The sequence below is a fragment of the Thamnophis elegans genome, chromosome 13 (assembly GCF_009769535.1).
Source record: "Thamnophis elegans isolate rThaEle1 chromosome 13, rThaEle1.pri, whole genome shotgun sequence".
Classification (NCBI taxonomy): Eukaryota; Metazoa; Chordata; class Lepidosauria; order Squamata; family Colubridae; genus Thamnophis; species Thamnophis elegans.
In genome coordinates this window covers 33,113,038-33,129,584 of record NC_045553.1, presented here as the reverse complement: position 1 = coordinate 33,129,584, position 16,547 = coordinate 33,113,038, and the positions used below count along the sequence as shown (strand labels likewise).

The window sequence follows — 16,547 nt, the reverse complement described above, 5'->3', positions numbered from 1 at the left end:
AGGAAGTTATTTACAGCTTAAATTGATATTTATACACATGTGGAGAGATTGAAAGTGGCTAAAGAATAGGGTCTGGTTGGCTAGCTGTATCCCCTATATCTACTCCCTCCTGCATGGAACAAAGAGAATGAAAGCAGAACTGGGGAACTCCTTCTGGGTCGGGACACATGGTTGAATTGCAAGAGTCACAGTAGACAGAGACTTACGGTAGACATGTAAGTAATTTCAATCATGATTATCTAACTTGTTTCCCCTCTTGGGATCTGGAAAGACAAGATTTTTCCTCCCTCTTTTTATTAGGTTTAGCATATTTTAATGTTTAAATTTTATTTTGTGGATGCTTCCATCTCAAAATGTCAGAAGGGTGGGAGATGGTTTCACAAGGACAAAAAAGTGTAGTTGTGGTTCTGTGACTTCAGCTTCCCTGCCTCTAATAGAAGAAAAATGAGCTTAGATGTACCTGAATCATTTGGCATAATTCATGATCTCACAGTTAGACAGATTGAAGTACATATGAACATTAGTCCCTTTCAAATCTGCCTGGTGGGGAAAGCAAAGGACGGAGAGAAAAGGTATGAATAGAAGAATCAGACAATGCAGAATCCCAACCTTTACCCAGTTTCATGTCCTCTCATGTTTGAATTGAGCTTTTGAAATCCTTCATTTGAAATGATCATGGCTTGTACAATGTTAAAAGTAGTGTGCTGAGAATTGGAGGGTGGGAATTCCTGACTCCACCCAGTTATGACATTTATCCCAGACAAATTATCAGAAAAGAACCAAGTTCTCATTAATAAAAATAAGGCAATGATCAGTCTCCGAATTTTCCCATGTGAGCATCTTAATGAAGAAAAATAGAATAGAAGGCTTCCTTGCCCGATCCAGATCCCCACCATTCTATAGACAAGCACTACCCATAATTAAATTAATTTACTAATTAACCACTCTATTCAAGCTGATTAGCAGTGGCCAAATACAATGAAGAGTTGTCAAGAATGTCTTCCAGCTGACAATGTTGTCAGTGATGATTACTGGCTGTCACAATTTCCCTTTCTGCTTTCTTAAGGGCATTAAGTTTTGTTCTTGATAATGATGTTGTTTTCCTTTTACAGAGTTTTCCGTTTAAGCTCCCAATGCATCCATTTTTTGATATATTTTCGGGGAGGGGGCATCCCACACACTTGGCTTCAGTTGGGCAACAAATAGTAGCACATTAAAAAAAGGGGGACGCCAAATTAGAAACTTAGTATTCTTAGAGTTTTCATTCCAGGAATTGGAATCCATTTGATTGGTTTTTACCTGCTGAATGGGCTGATCTACAATATTTGAAAACAGTTATAGATCAGAAAGCTATAAAGGTTATAGACTTTTTTGGGGGGAAGGTAGTGTAGGGAGAAAGAGATAATTGCATTACTAATTTTTTTCAAGTTATTCCATTTATTTTTTTTCCCTCTAAGCGAATACAAATATGAGGTCTAGTTTGATGGGTGAAGAAAATCTGAAATCACCATAGTAAATTTGGATTAGAATTTAACTATATATTTGTACCTGCTGTTGTTGGGACTGCATGTTGAAGTCACTGTAAAGGGTGGTGACATCACAAGAAGGAAGCTGTAGCACTTCATTTCTTGTTCATTTTAGTCCAAACAAGTCTTGATCAAAAAGTTGACAATGAAGAGATGATCTATAGTTTCACAATGGCTATATAGGAGATGACCAAGCTGAGCTCGAGGAAGGAGTCAAATAGCAATAGCAATAGCGGTTAGACTTATATACTGCTTCATAGGGCTTTCAGCCCTCTCTAAGCAGTTTACAGAGTCAGCATATCGCCCCACAGTCTGGGTCCTCATTTTACCCACCTCGGAAGGATGGAAGGCTGAGTCAACCCTGAGCTGGTGAGATTTGAACCGCCGAACTGCAGATAACAGTCAGCTGAAGTGGCTGCAGTACAGCACTCTAACCACTGCGCCACCTCGGCTCTTGCATCATAATTGATGAGTCCCTGTGCTCCAGCAAGAGTTATGGTTGAAATGAGGGTAGCCCAGGGAACTACAGGCCAGAATATCATAATAACAGAGCTGGAAGGATCCTTGGGGATTATCTAGTCCAACTTCCTGCTTGAGACCCTACACTATTTCAGACATTGACAGAAGATTCTTGGTGCTTAAGTTTTTTTGATAGATTAACCATTGCTGAGATATTGCTGCTTGTTTGATTGTTGAATTTACCTGCCTGCAAGGGCTTTTCACCGATACCAGTTGAAATGATGTAAATCTTTTTTAAGAACTATACAAACTGAGGCTCTGCATGAATCTTAATTTATAGTATTTCAATTGATGGCAAGCAAAAACTTTCATTATTATAAATCGAGTGGTATTAATTCAGGGTAATGAAGTGGAAATAGAGGAAGAGATGACAGCTTCCCATAAACATAGCATCAACGTGACATGAAATGTTATACACATTTGTAAGTATTTGTGCATTTCATATCAAGCCTTACTACTGTAGGGTGAAATGAAAACCCATATGACATAACAGTTAAATGAGTTTGGGATACTCAAAACCAAGGCTCTCTTCAGCTCTAAAAGGTCCATAGTACTGTCATTTTGCTCAGTTTAATCCTTCTCGTGCATTTACATAGATAAATTACTAGGAACCCTCATATATTGGGGAGGGAGAACAATATTAAAGTGAGTACAGTAGAACCTCTGATCACGAACACTTCTGACCATGACCAAATTGTGTTCCAACCAAAAAATGCACTTTTTTCGTGGCCGATTTCCCCTTCCATGCCAATTTTTTGTAAGCGCCAAATTTCCAAAATTAGGTTTGGGTCACGATCAAATCGGTTTGCAACCAAAGTTATGAAACAAATTATGGTAGTGACCAGAGGTTCTACTGTATTGTGCATGCAATGGATTTTCTATAGGGATACAGTGGGATCACCAATTAAAGGAGAGAGGGGAGTTAAGAGGCATGCCATTATGAAGTCACTCCAGGGGAGGAAACATCATAGACCCAAGATGGCAAACCTATGGCATGCGTGCAACAGGTGGCATGCAAAGCCATTTGTTAGGGCACGCAAGGCATTGCCCTGTCAGCTCCAGCACACATGCGCGTGCTAGCCGGCTAACTTCGGCCTTCATTTTGGGCTGTTTTTCGCCCTCCGGAGGCTTTCCTGAAGCCTCTGGAGGGCAAAAAACAATCCAATGCACAAACTGGAAGTTTGGGAATGGACTTCTGGTTTTTGCATTGGGCCATTTTTCTCCCTCCAGAGGCTTCAGAGAAGCCTTCTGAAGCCTCCCAAGGGCTGGGGGGGCAGGGAAGGCCATTTTCCGCCCCCCTGAGGCTCCTAGAAAGCCTCTGGAGCCTGGGGAGGGCGAAAAATGGGTCCATCACATGCCAAAAGTGGGGGGAGGGTGGGGGGTCATGCACGCATGCCCATGGGGGGTGGGCACACCTGCGCACGACCACCCTGCACTCCCCCAGCTTTTGGCACACAATGGGAAAAAAGATTAGCCATCACTGTCATAGATTATACTACAAAGCCTTACCTGCTGGTTTATAAGGAATGTAGCCAGTCTGGTGAGTTTGTTGTAATAGAGGTGATCAACAATAAAGAAACTGTTTTGGTCTGTTCATGAACTTGTTTAGTTCCTTGTGCCTAACAAGGGTAGATTCAAGCAGCTCTCCCCTTGCTTACCACTTACAACTTTAGATCACTCTCTATATGGTTTGGCCAACCTTAAAAAACAAGATCCCCTTTTCCAGATTTGCCTGGAAGCTGGGACAAAGATCTAGCATTCCCAGATTGCATTCTCTTTTCAACAACTCTTGATCACGTTCTGTCTTCAGCAATCCTGAGAGCATACAAGAGAGTTTTAGCCTACCCCACAGAAATCCCTCCTTAAAATACTCCCAGCTATTGAACAGACCTTCAGGAGACTGAAAGTTGAGGTGAGATCCCTTCTTGTTGGAAGGAGACATGCTGTGTCATTTTCTACCTCAATAGTAAGAATTTGCTTGAAAATTGGGCAAATAGAAATTCAATTGCAAAGGATTGGTCATCCTTGCCATAAAAATAGACATAATAGACATAATTAAAGTAGGATGCGGAGACAAAGCAACATTTGAAAGAGGTTTTTTAAAAATATAATTTTGTATGAGGTTTTGCCCCTGCATTCTTCTCCCAAGTTTTTGAAATAGAATATGACTTCCACTCCAAATAAGTATATCCAAAAATGTTCGCCCAGTTGGTTTGAATAGCTGGCCGTCCATCCTCAGCTTAAACCCTAGAAAACAGATAATATCAGTCTAACAAAATAAACTGTCTGATGTGTAAAGTGCTTACAGTCCCAAAGCAGCCCTGAGACATATTCTAGAACACCTTAGCTATTGCTACTTATTTTGAAGAAATAATAAAAAGGGAACATAATCATCTATTTAACTTGCTTTTTCTCTTTAGGCAATCATGGGGACTGTGTTGGGAAAAGAGAAAGGAAACTGGTAAAGGGGGAAAAAAACGACACCATTCAAAGATGGCATCTTAGTAAAAGCCATAGTTGATTGGTAAAAAGATCCTTTGCTAAATTTCAAGCCTGAAACTAGATTTTGCAGTGGATCTTAATGTTTAGCTTGCTCAGTAGGCTTGAGCAAAATTGTGGCCAGTCAGGAAACTTCCTTGGAAGACTGGATCCTTATCTTGATATGTCTATTTTTCTCTCCTTCTCATTTCATGTTTCCTGAGACCTCCCACCACAGAAGCTGCATTCATTAAAAATTGCTCATTGACCTTCCTAGGGCATTAGATTCTAGACAAGCTCATATTGCTTGTGAAAAATATGGCAGATGGGAAAGAGTAGTTAAGAGATACATGAGCGCTCTCTCCGCCTTCTCCCCCTTTCACTTTCACAATGATATCTGAAGAAAGATGCCTTTATGATGAAGTGCATTTCAAGCATTGCCTTGCCTTTTTATTTCTTTGCCCAGGGCTCTGACAGGTGTTCCCTCCAGGGCATAGATGCTTCCTATAACATTTGAGTGAAGGGAGATATCATCTGTGACAGTTTGTGTACATAGATCATGGTTTTATGATGATGGGAAAGTGTGCACTGATTGATTTGCTGAGCTGGGCTGACTTAAAAAGAGCTTGCAACAAGATAGCTTCCCTCATGCCAAAACACAATTTAATCAACAGCTGACCAATCCATCATCTGGGCAGCAAGGAGGAGGTTGCAAATGCTGGGGAGGTGCCATATGACTAATGGACAAAAATGTCTATTCTTGGCATAAGCACACTGAGATACACATACTAATTTCTTTCCCCGTATTATCTACTAATACCAGATCTTCTCTTTTAAAGAAGTCTGTGTGGAATGGCAAGGAGGATGGCCCTAGACTGTTTTCTTCCTGCTGCTTAAACTTGAATCCTGATATTCTTTTTGACATTTGCTCACTAAAGGCTGGGATATTATTTGGTGAGAAGGGAGCTGTCATTCATTTCTGATTTTACTTAAATATCAGACATCTTGGCAGGTGTGACTTGTGTTGATTTTGTAATGCACATGTATTATTGAATCCTGGAAATTATTTCTTGCAATAAGGTACTTTTTAGATGTTCATGCACTGCCCCAGAAATGAAGTTTGATGGAAGTAAGAGGAAATTTAAAAAATTCCACCAAGGATCCCATTGGGTACAATTAAGGACTTATTTTGTTTCTTGGTTTTCAGGATCATCCTTGCCTGATAACTTTTGATTATATAGCCTCATTGTCAATTACATTCTCAGTCATATCTATGACAGTCACTTTCTCAAAGTCATATGCACAATACAAAAAGGAATGCTATGTTCTCTGACACATATCATTGTCTAGTGTCCAGAAATCAATAAAGAAAGGGTAGAAAGGACACCGTGTCAAAAAGAAAGAAGCATCTTAGCATGAACCCAAAATTGTCGTGAGTTTCTATTAGTTTTGGATTTTTGTCTTGTTTACCAAAGAACATAATACAAATGTCAAATAACTTACCAGCTGGATAAAATATATTAATCCTTGCTCTATATTTGATACTTTTAAAAATGTGGTCTTGGTACTGTCCATTCAAGTGTACAGATGGCCTTAAAATTAAAGTATGCTGAATAAACAACCAATTTCATTGTATAAACAATTTTGTTGTATTTAAGTACAATGACAATAAAGATTATACTTACTTATACTTATAAAGGCAGAATTGTCTTGGTTGTGAACTTCAACCAACTTCATTCAACAAGTTGATTCATAAATGAGAGCAAAGTATCTCACTTTCCTATTTTTATCTTCCAACTATGTTGTTCTCACTTTTGCCTGCCTGTTCTCCTTCCTCTGTTTTTTCTTTGCATCCAGTTGTATGCTGTAAGCCTGTTTTGGTAAAGAAAATCTGAAGAACTTATGTAATTCTTCAGACCTTAGATGGCACCATGTTAGTCATCCTATGACAATCTGTCATTTTGTTCATCTAGACATTCAGAAGATGAAGAAGAAGACGAAATAGCTGGTTCTTGCGCATTGGATTCTACAAGAATGTTTCATTGGTGTGAAGCTGTTCCTTTTGAAATGGCTCTCTTGGTAGGTAATAATGGACCTAGATGATCTAAATTTATTCAGGGCATTATTTACTTTTTTTAAAATCACAGAACCTATTTTTAATTTGTAGAAACTATTTCTATGTTAGGCCATTTTTGCTTGTATTTGCTTATTAGTTCCTTCCATGCAATTTCCATATTTTTAACTAAGTTTTTTAATGAGGAATTTAACCTCCCAGTTACATTTTTCTGCCTCCTTCAAGAAGAAACTAAAGAGTTCTGAGGTTGTCCTTTTACAATGCTTAGATCTACCTTCAAAGTATTCTGCACAAAGGTCAGAGATTAATAGTAATGTGATATCCTGTCTATCATTGGGCAGAATCCTGAAGCTTGTAACCTCATATGCTATTTACACGTGCAATTATACAGACCTGTTGTGGCCCAGCAGGAGCCGTTGGAGCTGCAAACAGACTCCGATAGCGAGGGACTCAATGAGTCAGCTCTGGAAGATGTGGAGGACCCTGGACAGGGTTCAGACTCTGAGCAGGGACCAGGGAGGCTGGTTGGCCACCAGGAGGCACCTGAGGCATAGAGCAATGGTGAAAGCCAAAGGGAGTTTGTCCCTGATGTTAGGCCCTGGAGCAGTGGGGAGGAGCTAAGGGAGGTGGTCCCGGATGCCAGGCAAAGACTAGCAGATAAGCGCCGACAGCAACTACAGAGATATAGAAGATAATTGGGGCCAGGTGCTTGTGATTAGGCTCCTCCCAAGAGAGTATATAAGAAGAGACTTTGGGAGGAGGCTTTTTGCAGGCCACAACCATTATACTAAAGCTGGAGAAGCTCTTGTGTATATTTCCTATCTGTGGAAATCTGGTTGCTGCCAAAGTCTTCTTGGTGTGTTAATTTAATGTGAATAAATTGTTTAGCAGTAATCTTCTGTCGGCGTGACTCACCGTACGGAGGGGGGTGAGAACACAGACCATATACTTATTCACCCAGTGTTGAAATAAGATCTTTCTAGACAATTTTTGACTGAGTGGCTGCCATTAAAATATAAATTTTAAAAATTCTACAGACACACTGAGGGGAGGATGCTAGGCCCCATTTATACAGAGAGGAGCCACAGTATGGGGTGTAAATGCTATTCAGGATTGTCCATTGCTGACGTGATAGTTCAAAGCCTGGCACCTGTTTTGCGTGGCCATTTATATATCTTCCTATGACTGGGTGTTAATGTTTATCATGGTCACAGTAATTTGGCTGATTGGAGCTTTTATCAATAAACTTGATAATATAGAAAAATTAACTTATTATTTAAATTATTCATTGGAGTGCCAAATTCCAAGAAGAAATTCGAAGCATCTTTAGTTTGGGATAAGATATTTATGTTCAAACCTCTTCCATCAGACTTAATATGCACATTAATCTTTGTCTTCAATATAGCAAATTCATCTTTTTGTCTCATATTCTAATCAGACTAGCTCTCCTCCTGTACCCCCAGCATCTATTAAAAGGTTATAGAATGAATCATTTCCATTGTTTAGCATCACTTGACAGACTAATAATTGGATTTAAAGCACGTTCCACTAAATACAGCTTGAAATTTCATTATTCAATTTAAACTAATCCAATTAGTTAGAGATGATCATTTAATTTGGCAATGATTCTAATCACTCATCAGTAAAGTTCCCTGACATGAATCTTTTATTTTCCTTTAAAGATAAAACCATTACGAAGAAATGGTTTAATGAATGTTTGCTTGACAGTTCTTGATAGGGAATGTTCCAATCATCTAAAGATTTCTTCCATCACACCTATGTACAGTCACCTTGTCATGTCACATACCCAGTATGACAAATCACCATTATGCTTTCTGACACATTAATGACATTATTAGGTTCCCAGAAATCTATAACAAAAGGCTATAATAGACAGAACAGGTACAAATCATCTTATAGTGGACCAAAGGATAGTCTAGATTTTTCTAGGAGATTGAGGTATATATTTTTGCTTTGCAAAGATTATGCTATAAATAATAAATGTATTGAGTTCTAAGAGCTAATCCATAGACTAGAATTAGATTTTTTTGATGTCCGTGGTTTTTTTTAAAAAAAATGGTATGGTGACCTCAAGTTTAATAAATTTCTCATGTTAAGTATTTGGTTAAAATCCCATTCAACATGATGAGTCACAAGTGATATCTCTTGATGGGTAAACTGCTAACATGTTAAACTTGTAAGAGGTGATAGATTCTACTTTATATATAAAACCTTCCCAATTTCATATGTCTATTTTAGGACCAGGAGGACAATGAGAATAGGAACATAGCAGTGATGGATAAACATTTGTATGCTACATCTCAGGACCACAATTCACAATGTCTAAATATGGCCCAAGATGTAGAGCATGAAACTTAGATTCTCCCCTTTAGATGTTTAGGGTTTCAGATTTGTTAAACATTTTCTTTTCTTTGCCATTCTTTGTGTTAAACATGACTGGTATCAGGTCTGTATTGCCAGCAATGCAGGTTACTACCTCTCTCTGAAGCTCATGCCTCTCCTTGATGCATTGCAGTAGAGAAAGCCCTTCCTTTCTTCCCTCCTTCCTTCCTTTCATTCTTTCTGAGTATGTTACCTAGTTGAAAATTTAACCAAAATCTTGTGAAAGGATTGCATGTTGTTACAATCAGTGCATTCTCTGCAAACACTGGTTACATAATCTAACTTTTCTAGTATTTTCAGTTCCATTGCTATTTTACCAATTCATTTCCATAGTCCCTCTGTTTTATCTTATTTAGAAATTCAAAAAGAAGTTTTCCGGTGTCTTGCACGATCACATTGTAGTCTGTGTTTTGGAGATGCCACTTCAACCATGATTGGATTACGCAACTTTGTGATGCCTCTGCGAGCTAGCAACTATGCATTCAGTGAGTTGAAGGACATCGTCTTTGTTGGCAGCATTGAATACCTTGAACGGGAATGGGAATTCATCAACAATTTTCCAAAACTTCACTTACTGAAGGTATGAATGTGTTTTTAGTGAATGGGAGGATCATCGGATGGGGCAATAAGGCAAATTTCTTTACCACTGTAGATGAAGCAAGAATACAGCATTCCTCTCTCTCCCTTGTTTTGGTGAAAAGGTGAGCTCTTTTAAAACAACAACAGTAATTTTTCTGTCTGTCTGTCTCTCTCTCATTCTCTCCCCCAATTTACTTGCATTCAAATATTAGAGAGTCAGAGACGGCTTTGGAAAAGCAAAAAGAAAGCTTAACTACTCCATCCAAGCATAGGATTTTTTTTTTATCCATCTCATGCAGCAAACGTCTTAAAGCTGTGCAGATTGTCAAAGGAGAAATCTGTCCTTATTGAACCTTCAGTCTCAATATGATTCTTAGTCCTGCACTCTCAATTGAAGCTGTCTCTAGACAGAAGAATATATGAGTTCATTTTCCTGGATACAATTTTCATTTATTGATGGAGGATAATAGAGTTGAAGAAAGTAGCTTCTAACCTATTTTCCATATCTTTCTTGGATTTCTGCTTTAAACTAACTGGACTTTTCTAGGAACATCTGCTATTCCAAAATCTAGGAATCTGATTTTTGTTCTGAGGTGCCATAGCTTTTACTGATTGGATATGCTGCATATTTATACAGTTTGGAGACTATTCTGTCTTTTTTTATCTCAGGAATCCACGTGTTTCTTCAAAATGTTATTAGGAATGTTTATATTAAATTGAATATAATTTTAGTGTTAGTGTTGTTAGTTCTATGGTTCTCATCTTATAAGCCACCCAGGCATGTGCGCGCATGCGCGCGCGCGCGCGCGCGCGCGCACACACACACACACACACACACACACACACACACACACACACACACACACATATATATATATATATATATATATATATATATATATATATATATATATATATATATATCTTTTGTTGTTGTTAGTTGCAAAGTCATGTCCGACCCATCATGATTTCATGGACAACGTTCCTCCAGCCTTCCTGTCTTCTACCATCCTCTGAAGTCCATTTAAGATCATGCCTACTGCTTCAATGACTCCATCCAGCCACCTCATTCTCTGTCATCCCCTTCTTTTTTACCCTCAATCTTTCTCAGCATTAGGCTCTTCTCCAGTGAGTCCTTCTTTCTCCTTAGGTGGCCAAAGTATTTGAGTTTCATCTTCAGGATCTGGCCTTTTAAAGAGCAGTCAGAGTTGATCTCCTCTAGGACTGATCGGTTTGATCACCATGCAGTCCAAGGGACTCGCAGGTGTCTTCTCCAGCACCAGAGTTCAAAGGTGTCAATTCTCTGTCGTTCAGCCTTTCTTATGGTCCAAACTTCACAGCCATACATTGCAACTGGGAAAACCATAGCCTTGACTATACACACTTTTGTTGACAGGGTGATTGTTCTGCTTTTTAGTATGCTGTCTAAATTTGCCATAGCTTTCCTCCCCAGGAGCAAGAGTCTTTTAATTTCTTGGATGCAGTCCCCATCTGTAGTGATCTTGGAGCCCAGGAAAATAAAATCTGTCACTACCTCCATTTCTTGCCCATCTATTTGCCAGGAATTGAGAGGGCTGGGTGCCATGATCTTAGTTTTCTTAATGTTGAGTTTCAAGTCAACTTTTGCACTCTCCTTCTTCACCTGCATCAAGAGGCTCTTTAGTTCCTCTTCACTTTCTGCCATTAGAGTGGTACCATCTACATATCTGAGGTTGTTGATATTTCTCCCAGCAATCTTAATTTCAACTTTTGATTTGTCTAGCCCCGCCTTTCTCATGATGTGCTCTGCATATATATTACAGGGTGAGAGTATACAGCCTTTCTGGACTCCTTTCCCAATTTTGAACCAATCAGTGGTTTCATGTCCAGTTTTCACTGTTGCTTCTTGACCCACATATAGGTTTCTCAAGAGATAAATAAGATGGTACTCCCATCTCTTTAAGAACTTGCCACAATTTGTTGTTATCCACACAATCAAAGGCTTTAGCATAGTCAATGAAGCAGAAGTAGATGTTTTTGTGGGGTTTTTTTTGGAACTCTCTAGCTTTCTCCATGATCCAGCATATGTCAGCAATTTGATTTCTAGTTCCTCTGCCTCTTCGAAATCCTGCCGGTACTTTTGGTAGTTCTCGAGCCACATATTGCTGGAGCCTAGCTTGTAGGATTTTGAGCATAACTTTACTAACATGTGAAATGAGTGCAATGGTGGCTTTTCCTTTCCTTCCTTTCTTTGGAATTGGAATGTAAACTGACTTTTTCCAATCCTGGGGTCACTGTTGAGTTTTTCAAATTTGCTGGCAAATTGAGTGTAGCACTCTTCTTTTAAGATTTTGAATAGCTCAGTTGAAATACTGTCACCTCCACTAGCTTTGTTGTTGCTCAGATTTCTAATTTTTAGAATTTAGAATTTTATTAATATTTATAGGCCGCCCTTTTCCCTGAGGGGACTCAGGGCGGCTTACAAAGTATAGGGGGGGGGGACACAAAAACGATGAACATAAACATTACATGAGTATAAAATAGTACACACCATTCATTCATCATTCGGGTGGGGACAGATTACGATCTTCATCCCCAGGCCTGACGGGCTAGCCAGGTCTTAAGGGCTGTGCGGAAGGTCTGGACGGTGGTGAGGGTATGAATCTCCACGGGGAGATCGTTCCAAAGCGTCGGAGCTGCTACTGAAAAGGCTCTCCTCCGCGTAGTCGCCAGTCGACACTGACTGGCGGATGGAATTCGGAGGAGGCCTAATCTATGCGATCTGATAGGTCGCAGGGAGGTAATTGGCAGGAGGCGGTCTCTCAAGTACTCATTTGGCTCATAAGGCTCATTTGACTTCACATTCTAGGATGTCTGGCTCAAGGTCAACGACCACCCCATCGTGGTTATCAGGGACATTAAGCATGTTCTTGTATAGCTCTTCTGTGCAATTTTGCCACCTCTTCTTCATCTCTTCTGCATCTGTTAGGTCCCCACCATTTTGGCCCTTTATCATGCCCACCTTTGCATGAAACGTTCCCTTCATATCTCCAATTTTCTTGAAGAGCTCCCTGGTCCTCCCTATTCTATTGTTTTCTTCTATTTCTTTGCACTGTTTATTTAAGAAGGCATTCTTGTCTCTTCTAGCTATTCTCTAGAATTCCGCATTCAGTTGGGTTTATCTTTCTCTTTCTCCCTTGCCTTTTGCATCCTTTCTTTCCTCAGCTATTTCAAGAGCTTCCTCAGGCAGCCATTTGGCTTTCTTGCATTTCTTTTTTCTTTGGCATGGTTTTAGTTGCCACCTCTTGTATCATGTTGTGAACCTCCATCCATAGTGGAAGAGCCGAGGTGGTGCAGTGGGTAGAGTGCAGTACTGCAGGCCACTTCAGCTGACTGTTATCTGCAGTTCAGCGGTTCTAATCTCACCGGCTCAAGGTTGACTCAGCCTTCCATCCTTCCGAGGTGGGTGAAATGAGGACCCAGACTGTGGGGGCGATATGCTGATTCTGTAAACCGCTTAGAGAGGGCTGAAAGCCCTATGAAGCGGTATATAAGTCTAACTGCTATTGCTATTCTTTAGGCACTCTGTCTATCAGATCTAATTCCTTAAATCTATTTGCCACCTCTACTGTATATTCATCAGGGATATGATTTAGTTCATACCTGAGTAGCCTAGTGCTTTCCCCTACTTTCTTCAAATTAAGCCTAAATTTTGCAATGAGAAGATCATGATCTGAGCCACAGTCAGCTCCTGGTCTTGTTTTTACTGACTGTATAGAGCTTCTCCATCTTTGGCTGCAGAGCACATAATCAATCTGATTTCTGTGTTGACCATCTGGTGATAGCAATAGCAATAGCAGTTAGACTTATATACCGCTTCATAGGGCTTTCAGCCCTCTCTAAGCGGTTTACAGAGTCAGCATATTGCCCCCAACAATCCGGGTCCTCATTTTACCCACCTCGGAAGGATGGAAGGCTGAGTCAACCCTGAGCCGGTGAGATTTGAACTGCCGAACTGCCGAACTAGCAGTCAGCTAAAGTAGCCTGCAGTACTGCACTCTAACCACTGCGCCACCTCGGCTCTGATGATGTCCATGAGTAGAGTCATCCTTTGGGTTGTTGGAAAAGAGTGTTTGCTATGACTATTGCATTCTCTTAACAAAATTCTATCAGCCTGTGTCCTGCTTCATTTTGTACTCCAAGGCCAAACTTGCTTGTTATTCCAGTTATCTTTTGGCCTCCTACTTTAGCTTTCCAAGGACATCATTTTTTTGGTGTTAATTCTATAAGGTGCTGTAGGGCTTCATAGAACTGGTCAATTTCATCCTCTTCAGTGTTTGGGGCATAGACTTGGATTGCTGTGATGTTGGATGGTTTGCTTTGGATTTGAACTGAGATCATCTGTCATTTTGGGAATTGTATCCCAGTATTGCTTTCCTATTCTTTTATAGACTATGAAGGCTACTCCATTTCTTCTGATGGATTCTTGCCTGCAATAGTATACCTGATGGTCACCTGAATTAAATTCACCCATTCCTGTCCATTTTAGTTCGCTGATTCCTAAGATGTCGATGTTCAGTCTTGTCATCTCTTGTTTGACCATGTCCAGCTTGCCTTGGTTCATTGATCTTACATTCCAGGTTCCTAAGAAGTATAGATCTTTACAGCATTGGACTTTCCTTTCACCACCAGATACATCCACAGCTGAGTGTCCTTTCAACTTTAGCCCAGCCACTTCACTCTTTCTGGTGCTACTAGTACTATCCTTCTGCTCTTCCCCAGTAGCATATTTGACACCTTCCAACCTGAGGGGCTCATCTTCCAGCATCCTATCTTTTTGCCTTTTGGTACTGTCCATGGGGTTTTCATGGCAAAGGTATTGAAGTGGGTTGCCATTTCCTTCTCCAGCGGATCACATTTTGTCAGAGCTCTCTGCTATGAACTGTCTGTCTTGGGTGGCTCTGCATCGCACAGCCCATAGCTTCATTGAGCTACACAAGCCCCTTTGCCATGACAAGGCAGTAATCCATGAAGGGGATTTTTTTCTTTTAATGGACCTGTAATCCCTTGCTTCAGGGTGGAGTCGAGATGACTGAATGGAGCTGAGCATTTACTATAGAGATGCCCTTCCTGAAGCCTATGCAGAGTTCACAGTAGATATTTTCTCTTTGTGCCCAGAGAGAAAAATATCTGCTGTTACCCAGGATCAAATTCAGAGCCTCCTGATTGTGAGGTGAAAGCTCCACTTCTGGGCTACTATGCCCCTCAGGCATGAAAAAAAGCAATAATTTAACATTATCAAACAAACAAAATTCTTACTTTTCTTACCAGGGCAGTGGACTATCTTGTGCAGATCTCAAAGCAGCTGGCATCCAGTACTGCAGCATGTGTGCCATTCTGTCAGCCAATGCCGGAGCTGCCAGTAATCAAACTCTAGTGGATGCCAAATCAATATTGGCTACCCTGAATATACGTTTTTTGCAGTTCAAACAAACTTCACCAACAGGTAAAACATGGGCATCCACTGAAGGATGGAGGCTCAAAAGAGGTAGTATGGATGATGTCATTGTTTCATTTTACATAGTTGCATTAGATGTTTCGATATATAAGGTACAGCTTATGGGACGATGCCACCACAGGTATGTTGTCATTCAGGCATCATCAGGATTTGCTGTAGGTGTAACTGGATGAGAGAGAGAAGCAGGCAAGAGGAGAAGGAGGAAGAGGAGGAGGGAAGGAGGGAGGGAGGAAGGAAGGAAGGAGACAGACATTTCAGGAAATAATACCTTAATTAGTCCCCACTTACTCACCATTTCTTTTTAACATTTATCTCACCTCTAAATTACATTTGATGAAGGATATTAATCTATTTATGAGCAAAATCTATGGGCAATTCCACAAGGGATACTATGAATGGTTTTTAATTTTCAGCACAGCTGGTCCTACTATTAGAACAAGTAGCTGTGTTAGACAGCAAAATACAGAGGTTCTCCTGAGTCCCCCACCCATTCTCCTCTATGGTTCTTGACCTTGCCCCTCTTTTTCAATGACCTTTGGATCTTGCCCCAGAAAAAGAGACTCAAGGCTGGATTTATATCAGCGTGACAGACACAAAATCTGAAAAAAATTACTTTACATCCAACATCATTTATTTTTATCATTATAGATTCTTTCTTCTGTCTTTTCATTTACAAAAGAGTGAAGATTTCTCCTCCTCTTGGGAATGACAATATTAATTAACTGAAAATGAATTGGGGATGGATAACTCACCTAAGTGGTCTGCCCATTTCTTTATTAACATTCAGGAGGTTTTACAGTACGCTAGGCATGCCAAGACAGAGATTAAGAGAGAGGGAGAGGGAGGGAGGAAGGGAGAAAGAAAGAGAGAAGGGGAAAAGGGAGAGGGGGAGGGGGGAGGGTAGGGAGAGGAAAGGAGAGAAGAAAGCACAACAGAAATAATTTCATCCATTCAAAGCTAAGGGAGTTGTAAAAAGAAAAAGAAAGAAAGCTTCCTCATGGCAATGCAGCAATGCATTTCATATCCAGCAGAAATGCTATTTTTCCCAGGAGCCTGGCAGTGCCCGAGGTTCTGCTGTGTCATTCCCAGCTTCATTTGCTCTTCATTCATAGTATCACTTGAAACAAATATCTCCATTCTGATGCTTGGCAGACCCAGCCTAATTCTTTTCCTCGAAATAAAAAAAAAACTTCAGACATAAAAAAATGTTTTAGATAAGCACACTGCGCAAAAAATTCCACTTTACCTAACAGCTACAGTAAGAGCATAGAAAAGCAGCTTCTGTTCGTAGTAAAGGAATTTCTCTCTAAAGATGCCATCAAATGCTTCTGTGGATAATTTACTGTTCACTAATTATATTGTGGTTTTTATCTCTATCTCTCTGTCTCTATATATATACAGGTAGTCCTCGACTTAAAACCATTTGCTTACATTCAAAGTTACAACAGCATTGAGAAAAGTGACTTACGAT

At 40.1% G+C, this 16,547-nt stretch overlaps 1 protein-coding gene across 1 annotated transcript in view; it reads left to right on the top strand.

Moving 5' to 3' along the window:
* The window catches only part of KCNU1 (potassium calcium-activated channel subfamily U member 1), a 96,917-nt gene that overhangs the window by 53,305 nt on the left and 27,065 nt on the right, over window positions 1-16,547 (top strand). The window contains 4 exon segments of the mRNA XM_032228754.1: window positions 6,497-6,602; window positions 9,357-9,405; window positions 9,408-9,580; window positions 14,890-15,064. Of these exon segments, the coding sequence (XP_032084645.1) occupies window positions 6,497-6,602; window positions 9,357-9,405; window positions 9,408-9,580; window positions 14,890-15,064 (503 nt within the window).